The following is a 19,906-nucleotide window of genomic DNA, read 5'->3' on the forward strand; positions in this document are numbered from 1 at the left end:
TGCTACCAGAATAGTTCAGTATGTAGCTCTATTTGTCTGGCTGCAGGGAATGCAGCATGCCAACATTTCAGTCCCAAAGACCTGGGTTGGAATTTGATCATGGACCGACCTTAAGATCTATCCCTTACAGAAGCCCTAATCCAAGCGGATAGCTTCCAAAGCTTTAGTACACTGATGTGTATTTCAGTAAAACTGTTTATTCCCTTCAAATTTAAAACATTTGCAAGGAAGTCTTTCATCAAAGCTGAGAGACTTTAACAACTAATTTAACCCATGATGGTTAGATCAGACTGCTGGACATGAAAGGTCTGAGAAAATTTCATTCTCACCTGGAAATTTATTTTGCACGGCCAGAAGTCTGTATAGTTAGGGGCTCTTAGTAATGAATATACTTTTGAGTGAGGATTCTCAAACTGGGGGTCGGAACCACTCAGGAGGTCGTGAGGTTATTATGCGGGGGGTTGAAAGCTGTCGGCCACCACCCTAAACCTTGCTTTGCCTCCAGAATTTATAATGATGTTAAATATATAAAGAAGTGTTTTTAATTTTTAAGGACGGGGCAGTCACACTCAGAGGCTTGCTATGTAAAAGGGGTCACCGGTACAAAAGTTTGAGAATCACTGCTTTTGAGGGAGGGATGGCTACACGTTAGAGTATTAAAAGTTTATTAGAGACCCTCCTACCAAAGGGCTGTATATCTAGAGAACAAGAAGGCTATTTTGCAGGGGTTTGAGAACGTATGTACTGATGGCCCAGTTGCTGCCCTGAAGTTTCTTTGAATCTATGCAGTGTTGTTGTAGCTGTACATTAGAGAGACAAGACAGGTGAGGTAATAATTGGTCCAATAAAAGTTATTACGTCATCCATCTTCTCTCTCTCTCTCTCTCTCTCTCTCTCTCTAGTTTCCTTGTATGATGGGATAGACAGGCCAAACTAAGAACTCACTTACATGGTTAAGTGCATGGCAACATAATGGGCTATCCCATTAGCTTTATTAAGTCTTGTCTATGTGGGGAAATAACAGTGGTATGACCCAAGGTGTGACTTTAAAGTGGTATAAACTCCTGTGTGGACACTTCTTTCAGCATCAACTTCAAGGTGACTGGGAACAGGTTAAAGCTCAACTAAAAACATTTATAACAAAATAAGTGTCCACGCCGGGGTCTGAACCAGCTTAACTTAAATTGTCTTTTTAATGGATATAGGTAGGCCAGGGCAATTTTTCCATATATAGCAGGCCCTAGACTCTGAAATGCAAACCTTAAACCAGGCTCAGCCTTTGATGAGACTGCCAAGCAACAAAGCACTGGAAAACACTAATAACTTTTTATAAGTTTTAGTTCTGTGCAGATATTTTGATTGCACTTTTAACACGCAGGGAGTGCTGCTCAACCTTGAGGTTCTTGAGACTTTGACGAAAGGACGACAGTAGTACCTCTTGTATCCTAAGCAAGAGGTTTGAACACATGATTAAGTTTTGATAGAAGCGTAATAGTCTTACATTAGCATGGTCCTCAGCTTCAGGAAGTCGTTGTGTTCTGGGTTCTCCACTTCAACTACACCCCATGGGTAGAAACGACCTCTAACTTTTTTACCTTTGGCTTCAATCAACTGATTGGATCCCACTACACAAAATGGGATACTGACCTGAAAATCAAGAGACACCAAGAATGAACTAAAAACAAACTATAACCAATAATAAATTCAGTTTCACTAGACTTTGCATAAAAAAGCAGTAAGTTGTATGTAGTACTTTTCTTCTGTAGTTCTCAAAATAATTTACAATGAATGGCAAGAATCATTATCCCCATTTTTCAGACGGGGAAACTTGGGCACAGAGTTACAGTGACTTACTTGAGGTCAGACAGCAGGTCAGTGGCAGAGCCTGGAACAGAATCCAGGTCTTGTTTTAAAATGATATACTCACCTTGGAAAATTTGGTAAAACATGATACACCACTTCTATCTCAAGAACTGTATCTGTCACAACTACTTTTAATCTAAAAAACTATTCTTACCTTCAGGAGCCTGGTCTGTTCTTTAAAATCTTCATCCTCATCTGATTCTGCGTCAGGCAGGTGATAAATCTTGATACTATGTTGTTCAATTTCATCTAGAATCTAAGAGAGTATATCAGGAATGAAGGTAATACACATGACAAATCAATCCTTTAACTTGCAAGATAAACTAATTGCACAAGAACCAGGTCCAAAGAAAATCTAGATTTTGAAAAATCCTAATTTCCTGCCTAATTTTTTTTTTGTTTTAAAATAAGGCCATAGTTGGAGAGAATGATTGTAAACTGACTTAACTATCCTCAGTTGTTCTAAACATCCATAAAAACTACTTAATCCTATCACACCAATATATAAATCTTGCCCTCAAACTTGAGACAAATGACAATTCTGTTCCTTCCAATTCCACTACGCTAGTGTTTTGGAAAATTCCTGTCTCTTTCTTGGAGAATTCAGGTTTACATTGTAGAGACGTACACATAAATTTACCCCAAAAACAATAGCACTAATTAATGTAGCAATTGTGCATAGTGAGGCCTAAGCCTTTGCAATTAATTCACTAATGTGTTTATCACTGCTACAACACCATTTTGAGATTATGAAGTGAGTATAAAATAGTAATCTCTAAAGTTGGTTCATAAAATTTGTTTAAAACCGATAGTCCCTTCCCCATTTAATATCCCTCTCCACGGCTATGTCTACACTGGCAATTTGAACGACAAAATTGTTGTTTTTGAAAGGTGTTTAAATCCCCCTTCACTCCCCCCAAAGGACAAAATTTTTGCCATGGCAAGTGCCAGTGTGAGCAGCATGTTGTCAGCAGAAGTGCTCTCCAGCCCACAACGCGAACACCGCTTGGGTAAGGGAGGGGACGGCGAAGAAGTTTTTTGTTGGCAAGGGAGCCAACAGCAGCTACATTGTGTGACTTTTAGCAGCATAGCTGTGGTGACACAGCCATGTTGCTAAAAGCTGTGTGGTGTAGACATAGCCTTAGGCTAATTGTAACCAGCATATATTAAGTGTTACCTTCTCTGCTCAACACGTATTACTTAAATTTTGCTTTAGAAGAAAATTGCTCACCTTCCATGACTGCATAGCAAAAATTTGTGTGTATATATATACACACACACACACACGATATCACACCACTTGTTGAAGTTTGTTATATGGTAGGGAGACTGCCATCTTCATTATTAATTGTGCTGGAGAGAATTTTCCATGGGGAAAAGTCACTAACTGAACAGTAATTTGTGAGTAAATGTATTTTTATTTTTATATCAATTTTTTACTTTCTGGGCAGATGTGGTCAAGAATTACAGAGTACAAATACGCTTCAGGTTCTCAACCTCACTCTACTAAGACATGAGCCACACTATGAGAAAATGTCTCATTGACACTCCTCTCCCCACTGATAATAGAATCTCTGCGGCAACTACAGCAGTTACAGTCAACCCCCCCCCCCCATAACATGCCCCGCCATAGCGCGAAATTGGATATAATGCGATCACAGGTTGGCTCCCCTTTAAGGTACAGTATAATACAGGTAGGTACTGTACCAATGGTCCCCAACACCATGACAGGGGAGAGAAGCTGCAGCCCCGCACCTGCCGGTGACAGAACTCTGGGGCTGCGGGCACCGGTGCTCTCTGTCCCCGGCAGGCGGGGAGCCGCGGCTCCTCTTGAAGCAGGAGAGAAGCCGCAGCCCCGCACCTGCCAGGGACGCAGAGCACCGGTGCCTCCAGCTGGAGTTCTCTGTTCCCTGCAGGCGGGGAGCCGCGGCTTCTCTGGAGCGGGAGAGAAGCCGCAGCCCCACGCCTGCAGGGGACAGAGAGCACTGGGGCCCGCAGCCCCAGAGTTCTGTCCCCGGCAGGCGGGGAGCCGCAGCTCCTCTCCCTTGCTGGGCACTAGGCACCAGGGGCACTAGGCGGTGCACCTCAATGCACCGCTTTGGGGACCACTTAAAACTTGACTGGTTTGAAACCCCACTATACCACAACCCCGCATTTAGAGCGATGTAATTTTTTGGATCCCAATGGTCGCGTATAGCAAGGTTTCACTGTACTTTCTTAATGATGCCTTGCCATATAATATATTTGTAGCTGTCAGTGTGATGTAGCAGAAGGAAATCAAGGAGAGTCAACATGGATGTGAGAACTAGCTTTGGGTGGGCTACTAGTGGTTCATGGATCACAATTTGGAAGCCACTGATATAAACAGGCAATCACCCTCCACTCCCTCCAAGAAAGTGAGCAGACTTATTCTCAACTTCTCTTCTGGGAAGGAGGGGAGAAAAGATTTCTCTCCTTTTTAGCTCAGAAGATTCAGCTCTTCTATTTTCAGAGAATGATGAAACCACTCCCATCCACGAGGGGAGGGAAGAAAAAGACATGTTGCATATGAAGCAGTAAGGTAACAGACCTAACTCCTGGATTCAATCTGACAGTAAAGTAAACAGAAAAAATTCAAAACAAAAGCATGTATAGCCACATTTAAATAACATACGTTTCAATTTACCTATAAACAGTGTACAGTGAAAATGCTTTCTCACCACATTCAACAATAGTCCAAACATGATGGAGATTGTTTACAAGGAAAATGATAAAAGCAGCAAAGAATCCTGTGGCACCTTATAGACTAACAGACGTTTTGGAGCATGAGCTTTCGTGGGTGAATACCCACTTCCTCAGATGCATGTAATGGAAAAATGGAAAATGATAGCATCCATGGATTAAGTTCTACCAAGTTTATTCTCAAATGCAATACATATTTTTTAAAAGTAAAACTTTTAAAAAGAGGAAAATAACCAGCATGATTCTGAATTTTAGTGGGGGGCCGGGGAAATCAAATTTACTTCAAGCTCCTCAACTTGGAACTGCTTATTGTTCCAAGTTACATTTTCAAAGCAAAGAGAAATTTGCAGAGATATGGGGCTACTAGTTTAAGAGTGGCCTCCTATCCTGAATTCTGGTTCCCATAAATCCTTTATTCCTGCCCCTCCCTCAATTAAGAGCTGATTTTTGCAAAATTCTAGCACTACTTGTATTTCAAAGCCAAGTGTAATTAACTCACTGATCAGACTTCAGGAAGCAATTTGAAAGGATTTACAGAATGAGTGGAAGTTTTAAATTTAAGAGCGGTGGTTGGGTCACCAGGGCCTCTTTAACAAGTTAATTACACTTTGCATTGTAAAACTCAAACAGATATAATCAGCTCTTACTTGATTTAAAAATTAAAGAGTAAAACTTAAAAGCTCTCTAAGGCTAGAAGGATCTGACACTGTGTCTAAGAAGGGTGGGGGAATAAACTGGTACCAAGCAGTGGAGGTAGGGAGTGTCAATACATAAAGAAAGTGATAAAAGACGGTTACTCCCCTTTGTAACTGTTGTTCTTCGAGATGTGTTGCTCATATCCATTCCAATTAGGTGTGCGTGCACCGCATGCACGTTCATCGGAAGATTTTTATCCTAGCAACACTCGGTGGGTCGGCTGGGTCACCCCCTGGAGTGGTGCCGTTATGGCGCTGGATATATACCCTTGCCGACCCAACGGCCCTTCAGTTCCTTCTTGCCGGCTACTCCGACAGAGGGGAAGGACGACGGGTTTGGAATGGATATGAGCAACACATCTCAAAGAACAACAGTTACAAAGGTGAGTAACCGTCATTTCTTCTTCGAGTGCTTGCTCATATCGATTCCAATTAGGTGATTCCCAAGCCTCATCTAGGCAGAAGGGTCGGAGTAAGATGTTGCAGAATGCAAAACCGCTGAGCCAAATGCTGCATCATCTCTGGACTGTTGAACCAATGCGTAATGTGGGGCAAAGGTGTGAATTGATGACCAGGTAGCTGCCCGACGTATTTCCTGGATGGGAACATGGGCAAGGAAGCCAGCAGATGAAGCTTGCGCCCGAGTAGAATGGGCGGTGAGGTGGCTAGCCGGAACGTTAGCCAGATCATAGCAGGTACAGACGCAGGACGTTACCCAAGATTAAATTCATTGGGATGAGATCGGCAGGCCTTTCATTCCGTCTGCCATCGCTACAAAAAGCGGAGGCGACCTTCGGAAGGGTTTGGTTCTCTCGATATAAAAGGTGAGAGCCCTGCGAACGTCTAGGGAGTGCAGCTGTTGTTCCCGACGCAATGAGTGCGGTTTTGGGAAAAAGACTGGGAGGAAGATGCCCTGATTGACATGAAAAGCAGACACCACCTTAGGGAGGAAGAAGGGTGGTCGCAGCTGTACCTTGTCCTTATGGAATACCGTATACAGGGGGTCCGCTGTCAAGGACCGAAGCTCAGATACTCATCTTGCTGAAGTAATAGCGACGAGGAAGGCTGTCTTCCAGGAAAGGTACAGCAGTGAGCAGGTGACCAGTGGCTCAAAAGGAGCACCCATAAGCTTGGCTAGCACCAGGTTTAGATCCCAGATAGGGGTCGGGCGTCTGACTTGAGGGTACAAACGCTCCAATCCCTTGAGGAACCTTGAAACTATGGGGTGAGAGAAGACTGATGGGCCACTTTCCCCTAGGTGGAAGGTGGAGATGGCTGCCAGATGCACCTTTATGGAAGAGACCGCTAGGCCCTGTTCTTTCAGGGACCAGAGGTAGTCCAGGACAGTAGGAACAGACACCTGCCTGGGGACTGAGTTACGCTGAGTGCACCAGCAGGAGAAACGCTTCCACTTGGCCAGATATGTCATCCTAGTGGAAGGCTTCCTACTGCCCAAGAGCATCTGTTGGACTGAGGCAGAGCAACACAACTCAGACTGGCTCAACCACTCAACAACCATTCTGTGAGATGAAGAGACTGCAGGTCTGGATGGTGAAGCCTACCGAAGTCCTGTGTTATGAGGTCCGGCCAGAGTGGCAGGGGGATCAGGTCTGCCACTAAGACGTCGAACAACATGGTGTACCAGTGCTGCCTCGGCCACTCTGGAGCAATCAGGATCAAGTGGGCGCTGTCCCTGCAGAGCTTAACTAGAACTCTGTGGACGAGCAGAAATGGTGGGAAGGCATAGAGTAGGTGCCTCTTCCACGGGATCAAGAATGCGTCTGAGAGGGAGTCCAGGGAGGGTCCCTGGAAGGAGCAGAACACCTGGCATTTCCTGTTCTCTCGGGAGGCGAAGTCTACATGGGGAAATCCTCACTTCCTGAAAACAGAAGGGATGACGTCCGGATGAATCGACCACTCGTGAGACAGGAAGGATCTGCTGAGGTGATCCGCCAGAGTGTTCTGGACTCCTGGGAGAAAAGACGCTACCAAATCGAAGGAGTGGGCTATGCAAAAGTCCCAGAGGTGGAGAGCTTCTTGATAAAGGAGGGAGGAGTGTGCTCTGCCCTGCTTGTTTATGTAAAACATAGCCGTTGTGTTGTCCGTGAACACTGATACACTACGGCCTTGGAGATGCTCTTGAAACACCTGGCATGCTAGACGGACTGATCTCAGCTCCCGCACATTGATGTTTAAGGCCTGTTCTTGAGGCGAACAGAGGCCTTGAGAGGGAAGGCCCTCGAGGTGAGCACCCCAACCCAGAGATGACACGTCACAGGGTTAGGGCCATTGAGGGTTGTGGTGGGTGGAATGGCATCCCTGCATAGACTAGAGTGGGGTTTAGCCATGAGGTCAGGGAGTCCAGAACCTTCCTGGGGACAGTGATCACCGAGTCCAGGCTGTGTCTGTGTGATTGGTATACTGAAGCAAGTCAGGTTTGAAACGGATGGAGGCGTAGCCTCACATGTTTCATCATGAAGGTGCAAGAGGTCATGTGACCTACTAGGCTGAGGCAGGTGCGCACTGACGTTGTCGGGAAGGTTTGAAGACCTCGAATAATTGTAGCCATTGCTTGAAAACACGACTGCGGGAGGCAGGCTCTGGCCAGATTGGAGTCCAGAACCGCTCCGATAAAGTCTATTCTCTGTGTGGGTGTCAGAGTAGACTTCTCTGTGTTTATCATCAGGCCTAGACTCCCAAAGAGGTCTTCGACGATGCACAGGTGCTGTGACACTTGTAACTGGAAGGTCCCTCGAATGAGCCAATCGTCGCGATATGGGCAGACGTGCACCCAACGACGCCGGAGGGAGGCGGTGACTACAGCCATGCATTTTGTGAACACACACGGAGCCGTAGAAAGACCAAACGAAAGTACAGTGAACTGAAAGTGTTGATGGTTGAGCACAAAAGGGAGGCACGGTCTTGTGTGGTGGGTAAATTACGATGTGGAAATAAACATCCTTCATATCGAGGGCGGCATACCAGCCTCCTGGATCCAGGGACGGGATAATGGTCCCCAGGGTTACCATGCGGAACTTCAGTTTTGTCATCAATTTGTTGAGTTCTCACAGGTCTAGAATCAGGTCGTAGACCTCCTTTTGCCTTGGGGATTAGGAAATATCGGGAATAAAACCCCTTGCCCCTCATGTCTTTTGGTACCTCCTCTATGGCTCCCATAGCTAGGAGCAACTGGACCTCTTGTAAGAGGAATTGCTCATGAGAAGGGTCCCTGAAGAGGGACAGTGAGGGAGGGTGGGAAGGCGGGGTTGAAAAACTGAAGGTGGTATCCCACTTCCACCGTGCGCAGGGGCCAACGATCTGAGGTTAGCTGGGACCAGGCAGGGAGGAATTGGGAGAGGCGGTTAAAAAGGGAGGAGAAGAATCCAGTAAAGCAACTGGTGGGCTGCCCTCGGGTGTCCCATCAAAAAAGTTCTGCTTGAGCCCCGCTCGTGGTTTAGGGGGCGCCTGATTTTGACCTCCTTGGGGGCCATATTCCCTTCGACAATTCCCTCGACCACGCCTTTTGCTCAAGTCCTGACGCAGCCTAGGCGGGGCGTAAGGACCGTGTGGCTGGGGCCGGAAGGTCCTGCATTGGGTCACTGGCGTGTGCATACCCAGTGAGCACATTATAACGCGATTGTCCTTCAGACTTTGCAATCTGGAGTCAGTCTTATCTGAGAACCGGCCCTGGCCTTCGAAGGGCAAGTTCTGAATAGTCTGTTGTAATTCAGGAGGAAGGCCTGATACCTGGAGCCAGGAGATACGCCTCACTGTCACTCCTGACGCCAGAGTTCTGGCTGCAGAATCCGCTGCATCCAGAGAGGCTTGGAGGGAGGTTCTTGCTACCTTTTTACCCTCCTCAAGTAGGGCCGTAAATTCTTGACGGGACTTCTCAGGAAGAAGCTCCGTAAACTTCCCCAAGGACACCCAAGTGTTAAAGTTATATCTACTTAGGAGGGCTTGTTGGTTTGCCACCCTAAGTTGGAGGCCCCCCAGCTGAGTATATTTTGCGGCCTAGAAGATCCATGAGCCTAGCCTCCTTCGACTTAGGAGCCGGGCTTGCTGGCCATGACGCTCCCTTTTGTTCACCGATTGCACCACTAAAGAGCAAGGAGGTGGGTGAATATAGAGATATTGAGGGGACCATATATTTTCTCTCTACTCCCCTGGCTGTAGGTGGAATTGAGGCTGGGGATTGCCAAATGATGTCCGCATTAGCCTGTATGGTGCGGACGAACGGAAGAGCCACTCTAGTAGGTGCATCAGCCGATAGGATGTCCACGACAGGGTCCTCTATTTCAGGGACCTCCTCCACCTGTAAGTTCATATCCTGAGCCACTTGTCTCAAAAGGTCTTGATGGGCCCCGAGTTCAATTGGTGGAGGGTCTGAGGAGGATGTTCCCGCCACCGCCTTGTCAGGCCAGGAGGAGAAGCCCAGGACCAGGGGGTCCTGTGGGGGCTCCTGTACTTGAGGCGTGTCATCTGTGTCAGGTGGAACCTGGGTGTCTGCAGATGGTGACGGAGCCTCATCCATGTCCGGGGAGTGGGGGGGCAGCTTATTGTCACCTCTGGTACCTGGTGATCTGACGGGGCCAATCCTTGAGCCACTGATGGAGCACCTTGGGCTTAGTGGTATGCCCACAGTGTCCAGAAGAACCAGTGATAAGGCCCTTGGTCATGGCTCTGGCTCTCTGGAAATATATGCCTGGGGATGTCAGAGTCATGCTCCTGAGGATAGGATGCACTACCAGCCTGCGACGACACCGATGTGTGTCTCGACGGCCATGGTGGTGCTGACAGACCCTGGGAGGGCGCCACTATTCTGGATGCTCGATCCTGGGTCGGTACCGGGAGCTATAACAGTACTGCGAGCGAGACTGGGACCTTCTACCGTAGCGGTGCCGGGAGGTCGACTGGGATCTCGAGTCCTTTTGTCCGGAGCGACTGCGGGATATACGGTGCTGAGAGCGGTGCCGTGAGTCAGATCGGTACTGGGAGTATCTGGCCAGCAAACGAGATGTCGAACGGTGCCGGGAGCGGGAACAGCGTGATTGAGAGCGTCTGTGAGACCGTGATCTTGAACAACATCTCTCTGTTGGATCATCGGAAGGTGGCCTTTCTAGGGCCAGTTTCCCGATGGATTGTATGACCAACACCGGTGGTGCTGGGGGTTGAGGCCATGCCAACTCCATCATGGCGATGAGCTCCCTTGCCATGGAGAAGGTCTCCGGTGTAGAAGGGAGGGCAAGCTCAAACACAGCATGAGCCGGACAGCTGACAGGCACTGGACTCAACGGTCCCTGTGGGACCAGAATCGACGGTGCCACGCTCAGCGGAGCCGCAATGGGCAGTGCCACAGTCGACGGTGCCGCGGCAGATGACAGTGCCAGAGGATCTGTCTTTGAAGAGTGTTCCTTCTGTGGAGCTGAAGCAGCTGGAGCGCTATGTTGCTTCCTGGGTCTTGGGGACAGTGAGCAGTGCCAAGCAGATATCAGTGCAAGTAAGGGTCGGTGCCGGGGCTGCTTCTCGGTACTGGAGTGGTCCGGGACCGAAGGGGTGCTCCTTACAGAAGCAGTCTGTTGGGCGCTCGGTACCGACGCTGCAGGACTAAGTGCCGACTCCATGAGGAGCTGTTTCAATCGAAAGTCCCGCTCCTTCTTCGCCCTTGGTTTAAACGACTTGTAGATGCAGCACTTATTGGAAAGGTGAGATTCCCCTAGGCACTTGTGGCAGGAGTCGTGGGGATCCCCTACTGGCATCGGCTTTTGGCACGCCGAGCATGGTTTGAATCCCGGTGCCTTGGGCATGAGCCCGTACCGGGGTGGAGGAAAGGGGCTAATCCCCGATCCCCCCTTCAACTATATACACTAACTATCAAGACAACAACAACTAATACTAACTATACAAGAACTCGAACTATAAACACAGAAAAGAGCAAAGAACTACGAGAAGCTATGGATGTGAAGATCAGCAAAGCCACGCTCCACTGTTCCAATGACCGTCACAGGTGGTAAGAAGGAACTGAAGGGCCGTTGGATCGGCAGGGGTATATATCCAGCGCCATAACGGCACCACTCCAGGGGGCGACCCAGCCAACCCATCGAGTGTTGCTAGGGTAAAAAATCTTCCGATGAACGTGCATACGGCATGCACACACCTAATTGAAATCGATATGAGCAAGCATTCAAAGAAGAACATATGTTAAGTATGTAATTTTTAACCATTTAAAAAAGTGTTTAAATGATAATGGAGTCACATACTTTAATGAAAGCAGCAAAGAGTCCTGTGGCAACTTATAGACTAACAGACGTTTTGGAGCATGAGCTTTCGTGGGTGAATACCCACTTCGTCGGATGCATGTAGTGGAAATTTCTAGGGGCAGGTATATATATGCAAGCAAGAAGCAGGCTAGAGATAATGAGGTTAGTTCAATCAGGGAGGATGAGGCCAAGGGAGGAGAAACTGGTTTTGTAGTTAGCAAGCCATTCACAGTCTTCGTTTAATCCTGAGCTGATGGTGTCAAATTTGCAGATGAACTGAAGCTCAGCAGTTTCTCTTTGGAGTCTAGCCCTGAAGTTTTTTTGCTGCAGGATGGCCACCTTAAGATCTGCTATGGTGTGGCCAGGGAGGTTGAAGTGTTCTCCTACAGCTTTTTGTATATTGCCATTTCTAATACCTGATTTGTGTCCATTTATCCTTTTCCGTACAGACTGTCCAGTTTGGCCGATGTACATAGCAGAGGGGCATTGCTGGCATATGATGGTGTACATTCCATTGGTGGACATGCAGGTGAATGAACCAGTGATGGTGTGGCTGATCTGGTTAGGTCCTGTGATGGTGTAGATATGTGGGAGGTTTGTTGCATGGATTGGTTCCTGAGCTAGAGTTACTATGGTCGGTGTGCAGTTACTGGTGAGAATATGTTTCAGGTTGGCAGGTTGTCTGTGGGCGAGGACTGGCCTGCCACCTAAGGCCTGTGAAAGTGTGAGATCATTGTCCAGGATGGGTTGTAGATCCCTGATGATGTGTTGGAGGGGTTTTAGCTGGGGATGGTATGTGATGGCTAGTGGAGTCCTGTTGGTTTCTTTCTTGGGTTTATCTTGCAGTAGGAGGCTTCTGGGTAAACGTCTGGCTCTGCTGATCTGTTTCCTTATTTCCTCGTGCGGGTATTGTAGTTTTGAGAATGCTTGGTGGAGATTTTGTAAGTGTTGGTCTCTGTCTGAGGGGTTAGAGCAGATGCGGTTGTACCTCAGTGTTTGGCTGCAGACAATGGATCGTGTGGTGTGCCCGGGATGGAAGCTGGAGGCATGAAGGGAGGGATAGATAGCAGTCGGTAGGCTTTCGATATAGGGTAGTGTAAATGTGACCATTACTTATTTGAACCACGGTGTCTAGGAAGTGGACCTCCCGTGTAGATTGGTCCAGGCTGAGGTTGATGGTGGGGTGGAAGCTGTTGAAGTCGTGGTGGAATTTTTCCAGAGTCTCCTTCCCATGGGTCCAGATGATGAAGCATTAGCACTAGCAAACAAACTTATGTTCTTATGTTAATCCATTCATTGCTTCAGTCAGCCAGCTCCAAAAATTTTAAAATTCATTTTATAATTTAACACTAGTGTGCATAGCCAATCCGACCATTGCTGAATTTTTTTTTCTTTTTTTTAGGATAATACCCCAGCCAAAACAAGGATCAGAATCCTCAGGATGCCAAAGACTGTGGATGTTTTCTGGCAAATTTTAAACTACAGTACACCATGCCTGTACAGTGTCATGTGGGAGAATGTGACGGGACAGAGTGGTCCCGCATTGGTACAGCAGGAGTTAACCCTTCCTTCCTAGCAGAGGAAGCCACACCCCGGAAGCCCTGATGGCCATGCTCCAACTGGAGAACAGATATAAAAGTCTGCAGATCAGCTCAGTCTGGGCTGACCACTGGAGAAGGACGCACACTGCCTGCTCCTGAGGAGGGAGAACCTGCGTGTCAGGATCCAGGAGTCGGCCAAGCCGAGGTACTACCTAGGACCCTGATGGGGGACATCACAGGGGAGAAAAAGACTGTAAGACCCCCTGCCCCAGATGAACTGGTACTTATGGTAGGAAGTGACTCACGGGAATTCTAGAGACAAACAGTGTTAGACTCTGGGGAAGCTTGGCGTGTTGCGGCCAGATCCCTGCCGAGCAAGAGGCAAGGAGAGCTGGCCACTACGAGGGCCCTGGGTTGGGGCTTGTTGGAGAGGGCGGGCCTGAGTCCCCCCTACCCCCTCACCATGAGGGATCTTATATGCACTCTGGCCGCTAGGCTGTACTACTCCGCTCGTAAGGAGGTTTATATGGACTCTGGTCACTAGGATGTGCTACCCCACTCGTAAGGGATCTTATATGGACTCGACGCTAGGCCGTGCTACCCTACTCGTAAGGGAGGTTACACAGACTATGACTGCTAGGTCACCCCCTCACACCAGACAGGGGTGATAGTAGGGAGGAAGGCTAAGACGCCATCATTGACCGCCCGCAGGGAGGCAAACTTAAGGACTTGAGTGATGAGGCGCTGGTACCCTATCCTACCCCTGCCACAAAGGGATGCTGGGGTGCCCAGTCTGCCACAGAGAACAGCACTTTTCTTGGCTGAAGTCTCCCTGCTTGCCTACACTAGTGTTATTAGTAGCCAACATTAATATACTTTAATGCAAACAAAATTAGAACTTACCCTTTTCTTCAGCCTTTCCCGTTCCTTCAGAGTAAGTGTATCAGCTTTTGCAATTACAGGTACAATATTCACTTTGTTGTGTATTGCCTTCATAAACTCAACATCCAAGGGTTTAAGACTAAAAATAATGTTGAAGTTTTAAAGAATGTCAGGTATTTAAATGCCTGATTTATTTTTACACTAAGATGAACATATACATGATCTGACAAAGATGAGGTTTTTTTTCAAACACAATTCTTAAAGTTTCCATTTTCAATAATTCTAGATTGTCATCCCACTTCTCCCCAAAAGGGTAAATTCACCACCTCTAATAGTGCTATGTATCGTCTTCAATATGATCTACCTGTCTTGTTTTTTAAAAAAAACAAAACAAAACAAAAAAAAACAAAAAAACCCCCACAACTTAGTGAGCGCACACACTTACAAAGTAAAAGCGGTCCAAAAAGAAAAAAAAGTGCATAGATACCTACCCATGACCAAATGGGGAAATGAAGTAGAAGCAACAGTGTACCCGGTTATCTACAATATGCCGCCTGTTCAAGCCACTTTCATCATGCAGATACCGCTCAAATTGCTCATCAATATAAGAAATGATGGTCTTAAAACTGTAAGAAACACGTGGATTAATATAGTTATGCTGACCATTTAGATGCTCACACTCCATATTCTGAAGAAGGGTTTTGTAGTAGTTTTTCTTTGAAAAACTAACACACCAAGTTGCCTTTTAACCAACCAACCTACTACCCCTCAATATCAAGCAAGTATTGGGGCAATGAAAATAAGATAAGCTAACAAGATTGGAGACCACAGTAGTATATACTCTAGGATGTTAGGCAAGTCAAATTCCTGTGTTAATGATCGTATATCAGTGCTATATTTTATTCCTCTAGTGACTTTCTACTGAGATTTCCTCGTGTTAATATTAAACATATGTTCAAGATACTCAGCTTAAACATTCCAACTCAGTTGGGGGGGGGAGGGGAAGTCAGCCTTGGTGGTGCAGGGCCATGCAACAGATCTGAGAAAATGCATCCAATTGCTTATCACATCTATGTCATAACGAATCAGTTCATTTGACCATGAATATCCGATTCTGTTCACTATGGAAGGGAAGGATTTAATTCCTGTTACATGTTCATCAATTGCAAATATCACACACTGAATAGATCTGGTATTGGTTTATAGCTAGGCAGACACATGGAAGATATACTAAAACCGTATGGTGGCTATACATTCTAAAATGCTGGCATATATAACTATAAACATAAGTTCATATGGAAAATAATTGCTAGTGCCTATGAAGGACCTTGAGAAATTCCAGTTATGTTTATGGACTGACATTTATTTCCAAAGCTTTTTTTAAATTTACTTAGATTTTTGTAATAGTAAGAAATAAAGCTCAGCTTTAAGTCACTTATACAAGACTCAAGACTACATTTATTCCCACAACAGATTTTCACTAGCAGTTATGCCTGACTTTAACACGGATAGGATATATGCTCAAAGGTAGGAAAGTAGTACTGCAGCTGTTATTATTGTCTGACCCCTTGCTTATATTGCCTATCCAAACAGTCTCTGCTCTTGCAAGAAAACTGATACACCCAACCAAACTTCCTTCTAATTCCATATCAGTGGCTGAGGGATGGACTAGCTACATCAGCCTTTGTCCACTTCATTCACCTACGAACAGCAAGATATAACACTTCTGCAAGTTTTACCTCTACATACAGTCCAGATAGTGTCATATGGTCATCTCTCCACTGTAAGTCAAAGAACTCCAATCTACCTCAGTCACACTCCAGAATATGTATTGGTTTCAGTAAACTATATTTGAACCTTCTTGCTTTCACCCATAAGATATTTGACCAGCAAAAGGTCAGTTAAAGTTGTATGTAGAAATCTGACATTATTTAATTTAAAAATATTTAAAACTCAAAAATAAACACTTATATTTAAGGTTTATCTTTGCCTTTAATTGTATCTTTAAAATGTTTGAAATGGAATTACTTATCACTTCTCTCCAGTACCTTTTAGAGATGATATTTTGTTTATTTTTGAAAATCTGAATGTGAGGTGATTACACTTAACATATGAAACTTGGGAGGCATGATGCTTGACTGAGGGCTTGTGTACACTTACCAGGGGATCCATGAGTGGCGATCGATGCACTGGCGGTCGACCCCAGATTGCTCTCACGTCGGCTCCTGTACTCCACTGGATCGAGACGAGTAAGGGGAGTCGACGAGAGAGCGTCTCCTGTCAAGTAGATCTAAGCTATGTCGATCTGAGTTATGTTACTTCTATAACTCAAATTGTGTGGCTTAGATCGACTTTTCCCTTTAGTGTAGGCAAGGCCTGAGTTAGGAATAAATCAAGATGTGGGCTTTTTCTTTTGCATTTCCAGCACATCTGCAGGAATGGTAGTTCATCTCTTTCTGTAAGTGTGTGGAATTTGAACATGTTGTACAAAAAAAGAGATGGTATGAACCATTTTCTAATGAAGTTCTGCTGAACTGCTTGCTGTATCTTATGCTCCAAGTCCCATTTCCCATCCTAGTAATTTTCAATTAGAAAGAGTACATAATGGGCTGCACTACAGCCAGGGCCGGCACCAGCCAAGCCAACGCTTGTGGTGGCCAATGGTGAGGGGCGGCATGTCTGGCTCTTTGGCGGCGGGTCCCTCACTCCCTCTCGGAGCGAAGGACTAGCTGCCAAATTGCCACCGAAGACTGAAGCGGTGGCAGTAGAGCTGCAGATTGCGACTTGTTTTTTCTTTTGCTGCTTGGGGCAGCAAAAACCTTGGAGCAGGCCCTGACTATAGCTCACTTAAAGCCTTGCGAATTCCCCGTTTATCTTAAAAAGCATGAAAATAAAATTGGAATTAGGTGACAAAGCTCAGAACATAGAATAAAAGGAATTTCACTTTATTTATGAAGGATTGTGTGGGGAAGGTTGATTAATTTCTATATTTATTTTGTTACTGGGTTATTTGATGTAAAGTAAGTGACAGGTATATTTATTAGTGTATCTTCAGACTGTCACGGGAATGCAGAGATCACGGATGAGCACCTTTACTATGGTTTAGTAAATCTGAATAAATTAATTTCTTTAACAGGTCCTTGAAAGTCACCAGCAGCCAAACCCTAGTCACTTACCGGCTTTTATTTTGTAATTAAGTTATTTAAGTTACTCTGTAAAATACAGATTTTTCCTAAAGAAGGCAAGATTTTCTTCCAGTTTTATAGTTTTATAAAAACTTCAATATACTTGCTTTAATCTCATCATGTATGTTAATTTTATAAATAGCTATAAAATCCACACACTATAAAAAGTAGCACTGATTTACTTCACTCCAATATACCACAAGCCCAGAACTTCAAAGGCAAACATAACATCATGAGTCAAGTGAATGTTAAGGTATCATACCTGGCACAAGTTTATGATAATCAAGGACTGTTCAAAACACTGGACACTACAGAACAGCAATTTTATCAGACTGCTAAAATACTCTTTAGCCTGTTAGTTGGGAACATACACAATCAATTTGTAAAAATAAGGATTTTTAAAGACATCCCCCCCCCAATGAGACCCCTTTAAAGCAAGCCTGTCTTTCTGAAGTCACATTTCAGATTCAACACTTCAAATACATAAATTAATAAAAAAGACTTTTATAATTCAGTTGTTGTTATGTTACAACAAACTGCGTTTTATGATGTAATATAGTATCTAAAAGTGCCATTACTGGTACGTTAACTGCCATGTGGTTTAACTGGAACTACTAAAGGGAAGGGTGCATAACTGGTTGTAAAAAAAGCAAAAAAAAACCAACAACACACAAACTCAAAGAAATATGCTCCGTATCAGTGACTCATTGCCAAACTGGGAGGATGTATCTAGTGGAGTCCTGCAGGGGTCACCCCCAGGTCCGGTACTATTCAATAATGACTTGGGTAATGGAATGGAGAACATTTTTAAAATTTGCAGATGACACCAAGCTGGGAGGGGTACAAACCCTTTGGAGGATAGGATTAGAATTCAGAACAACCTTGACAAACTGGAGAACTGATCTGAAATCAACAAGCTAAAATTCAATAAAGACAAGTGCAAAGTACTACACAAAGGAAAAAATCAAATACAGAAATACAAAACAGGGAATAACTGACTAGACAATAGTTCTGTAGAAAATATGGGGGTGAGGGTGAATCACAAAATGAATATAAGCCAACAACGGGACGCAGTTGCAAAAAAGTGCTACTATTCAGGAGTGTGTGTTAACAGGCATGCAGTATGTCAGACATGGGAGGTAATTGTCCTGTTCTACTCGGCACTGGTGAGGCTTCAGTTGGAGTACTGTGTTCAGTTCTGGGCATCACACTTTAAGGTAAATATGGACAAATTGGAGAGAGAGCAGAGGAGAGCAACAAAAATGATAAAAGGTTTAGAAAACCTAGGAGGAAAAGTTAAAAATCTGGGCAAGTTTAGCCTTGGAGGGGAGGCTGGAGGGGAAAAATGAGGAGCGGCTGATAATCCTCAAATATATTAAGAGATGTTATAAAAAGGGCACTGATCAATTGCTGTCCATGTTCATTGAAGCTAGGACAAGTAGTAATGGGCTTAACCTGAAGCACAGGAGATTTAGGTTCCATATTAAGGAAAACTTTAACACTAAATATAATTAAGTACTGGAATTGGTTACTCAGGGAAGATTGTGGAATCCCCAACAACAAAGGTTTTTAAGTTAAACAAATGCTTGTCAGAGATAGTCTAGGTATACTTGGTCCTGCCCCAACACAGGAGGATGGGCTTGCATGACCTCCGAAGATCTCTTCCAGCCCTACATTTCTGTGATTGTACTATGTGTGCAATGTACCTGCACTTCAGTGATTTAGTTCCGAGAAAAGAATAGGAGAATGAACTTTAAAGAATTTAAAGAGAAACTTAAATCCTCTTTTCTATAGGTCAATAAATCCTTTACATACATACCAGTCCCGACAGTTGATGGCATCACCATATCCTGGTGTATCTACAACTGTCAAACGGAGTTTAACACCTCTTTCCTCGATTTCAACTGTTGAAGCTTCGATCTGCACAGTTCTTTCAATTTTTTCTATAAAACAGCAAACTTCATCTTAAAAAGAAATCTCAGACATAGTTAATGCTGAGACTAGATCAAGAATAACCAGCAACTGGAACTATTTAAGAGATTTTAGTCCATAACCACCTTATTCTTAGGGTCACATGACATCAGAAGCAGACACAACATTTTCCATAGATGTGTTTTCTTAAGACATCTGCGGATGTGTACTGTTTCTTTAAATCTGTAGCAGAAAACCAGGCAGGAGGGGCTGGGGATGAGCTTAGATAGAATGAGAAACAGACACACTAGCTTTAGGAGTACTTTTATTTTTATAGGGAAGGTCCTTTTCCATTGTTGGAAGAAAGTGACAGACATGCCTCATGACATGCTGAGCTAATGAAAATGAGTCACTCAACAAGAAAGCAGTGGAAAAGCAATGTAAATAGGACCAAGATTCCCAGAAAAGGGAAACAAAAAATACTCATTAACAGCTTCAAATTCCTTTGGCAGAAATGTGGCAGAGGTATGACAAATAAGAATATACGACAGGTAAAGTCTGCATACCCAGTGGAAGCATGTGCAGAAAAAAATAGACGTACTGCTAATTTTCTTTATCATAGGCATCACTTGGCCTCTTGCCTTACTTAGAAAATTTCTCCAAGGGAGGTATTATAAGAATTTTCTGCATTTTTGTTCAAGTTGACTTTATTTTCAAACAAGACTTCTGTCCTCCCTTCTTCCTGTACCATAGTGACATTTTTTCCAAAGAGAACTGGGTAGACTCTTTGGTACCATTCAGCATCATTCCTCACTTGACCACATGGGCTCATTAACAGATGCAAGGGG

General features: G+C 44.9%; 1 protein-coding gene across 4 annotated transcripts in view; it reads right to left on the reverse strand.

Moving 5' to 3' along the window:
- Positions 1 to 19,906, reverse strand: part of SEPTIN2 (septin 2) — a 59,509-nt gene that overhangs the window by 22,776 nt on the left and 16,827 nt on the right. For all 4 annotated transcript variants that reach the window (XR_004002055.1, XM_030576005.1, XM_030576003.1 and 1 more), the window contains 5 exons: positions 18,967 to 19,090; positions 14,454 to 14,588; positions 13,984 to 14,101; positions 2,018 to 2,119; positions 1,502 to 1,647 (listed from right to left, as the gene is read on the reverse strand). Coding sequence is in view for 3 of the 4 variants with exons in the window: in XM_030576005.1 (XP_030431865.1) it covers positions 1,502 to 1,647; positions 2,018 to 2,119; positions 13,984 to 14,101; positions 14,454 to 14,588; positions 18,967 to 19,090 (625 nt within the window). In the remaining variant the exon portion in view is untranslated. The remainder of the gene's footprint in view (positions 1 to 1,501; positions 1,648 to 2,017; positions 2,120 to 13,983; positions 14,102 to 14,453; positions 14,589 to 18,966; positions 19,091 to 19,906) is intronic.

This window comes from Gopherus evgoodei, chromosome 9 (assembly GCF_007399415.2).
Source record: "Gopherus evgoodei ecotype Sinaloan lineage chromosome 9, rGopEvg1_v1.p, whole genome shotgun sequence".
In the NCBI taxonomy this organism is placed as follows: domain Eukaryota; kingdom Metazoa; phylum Chordata; order Testudines; family Testudinidae; genus Gopherus; species Gopherus evgoodei.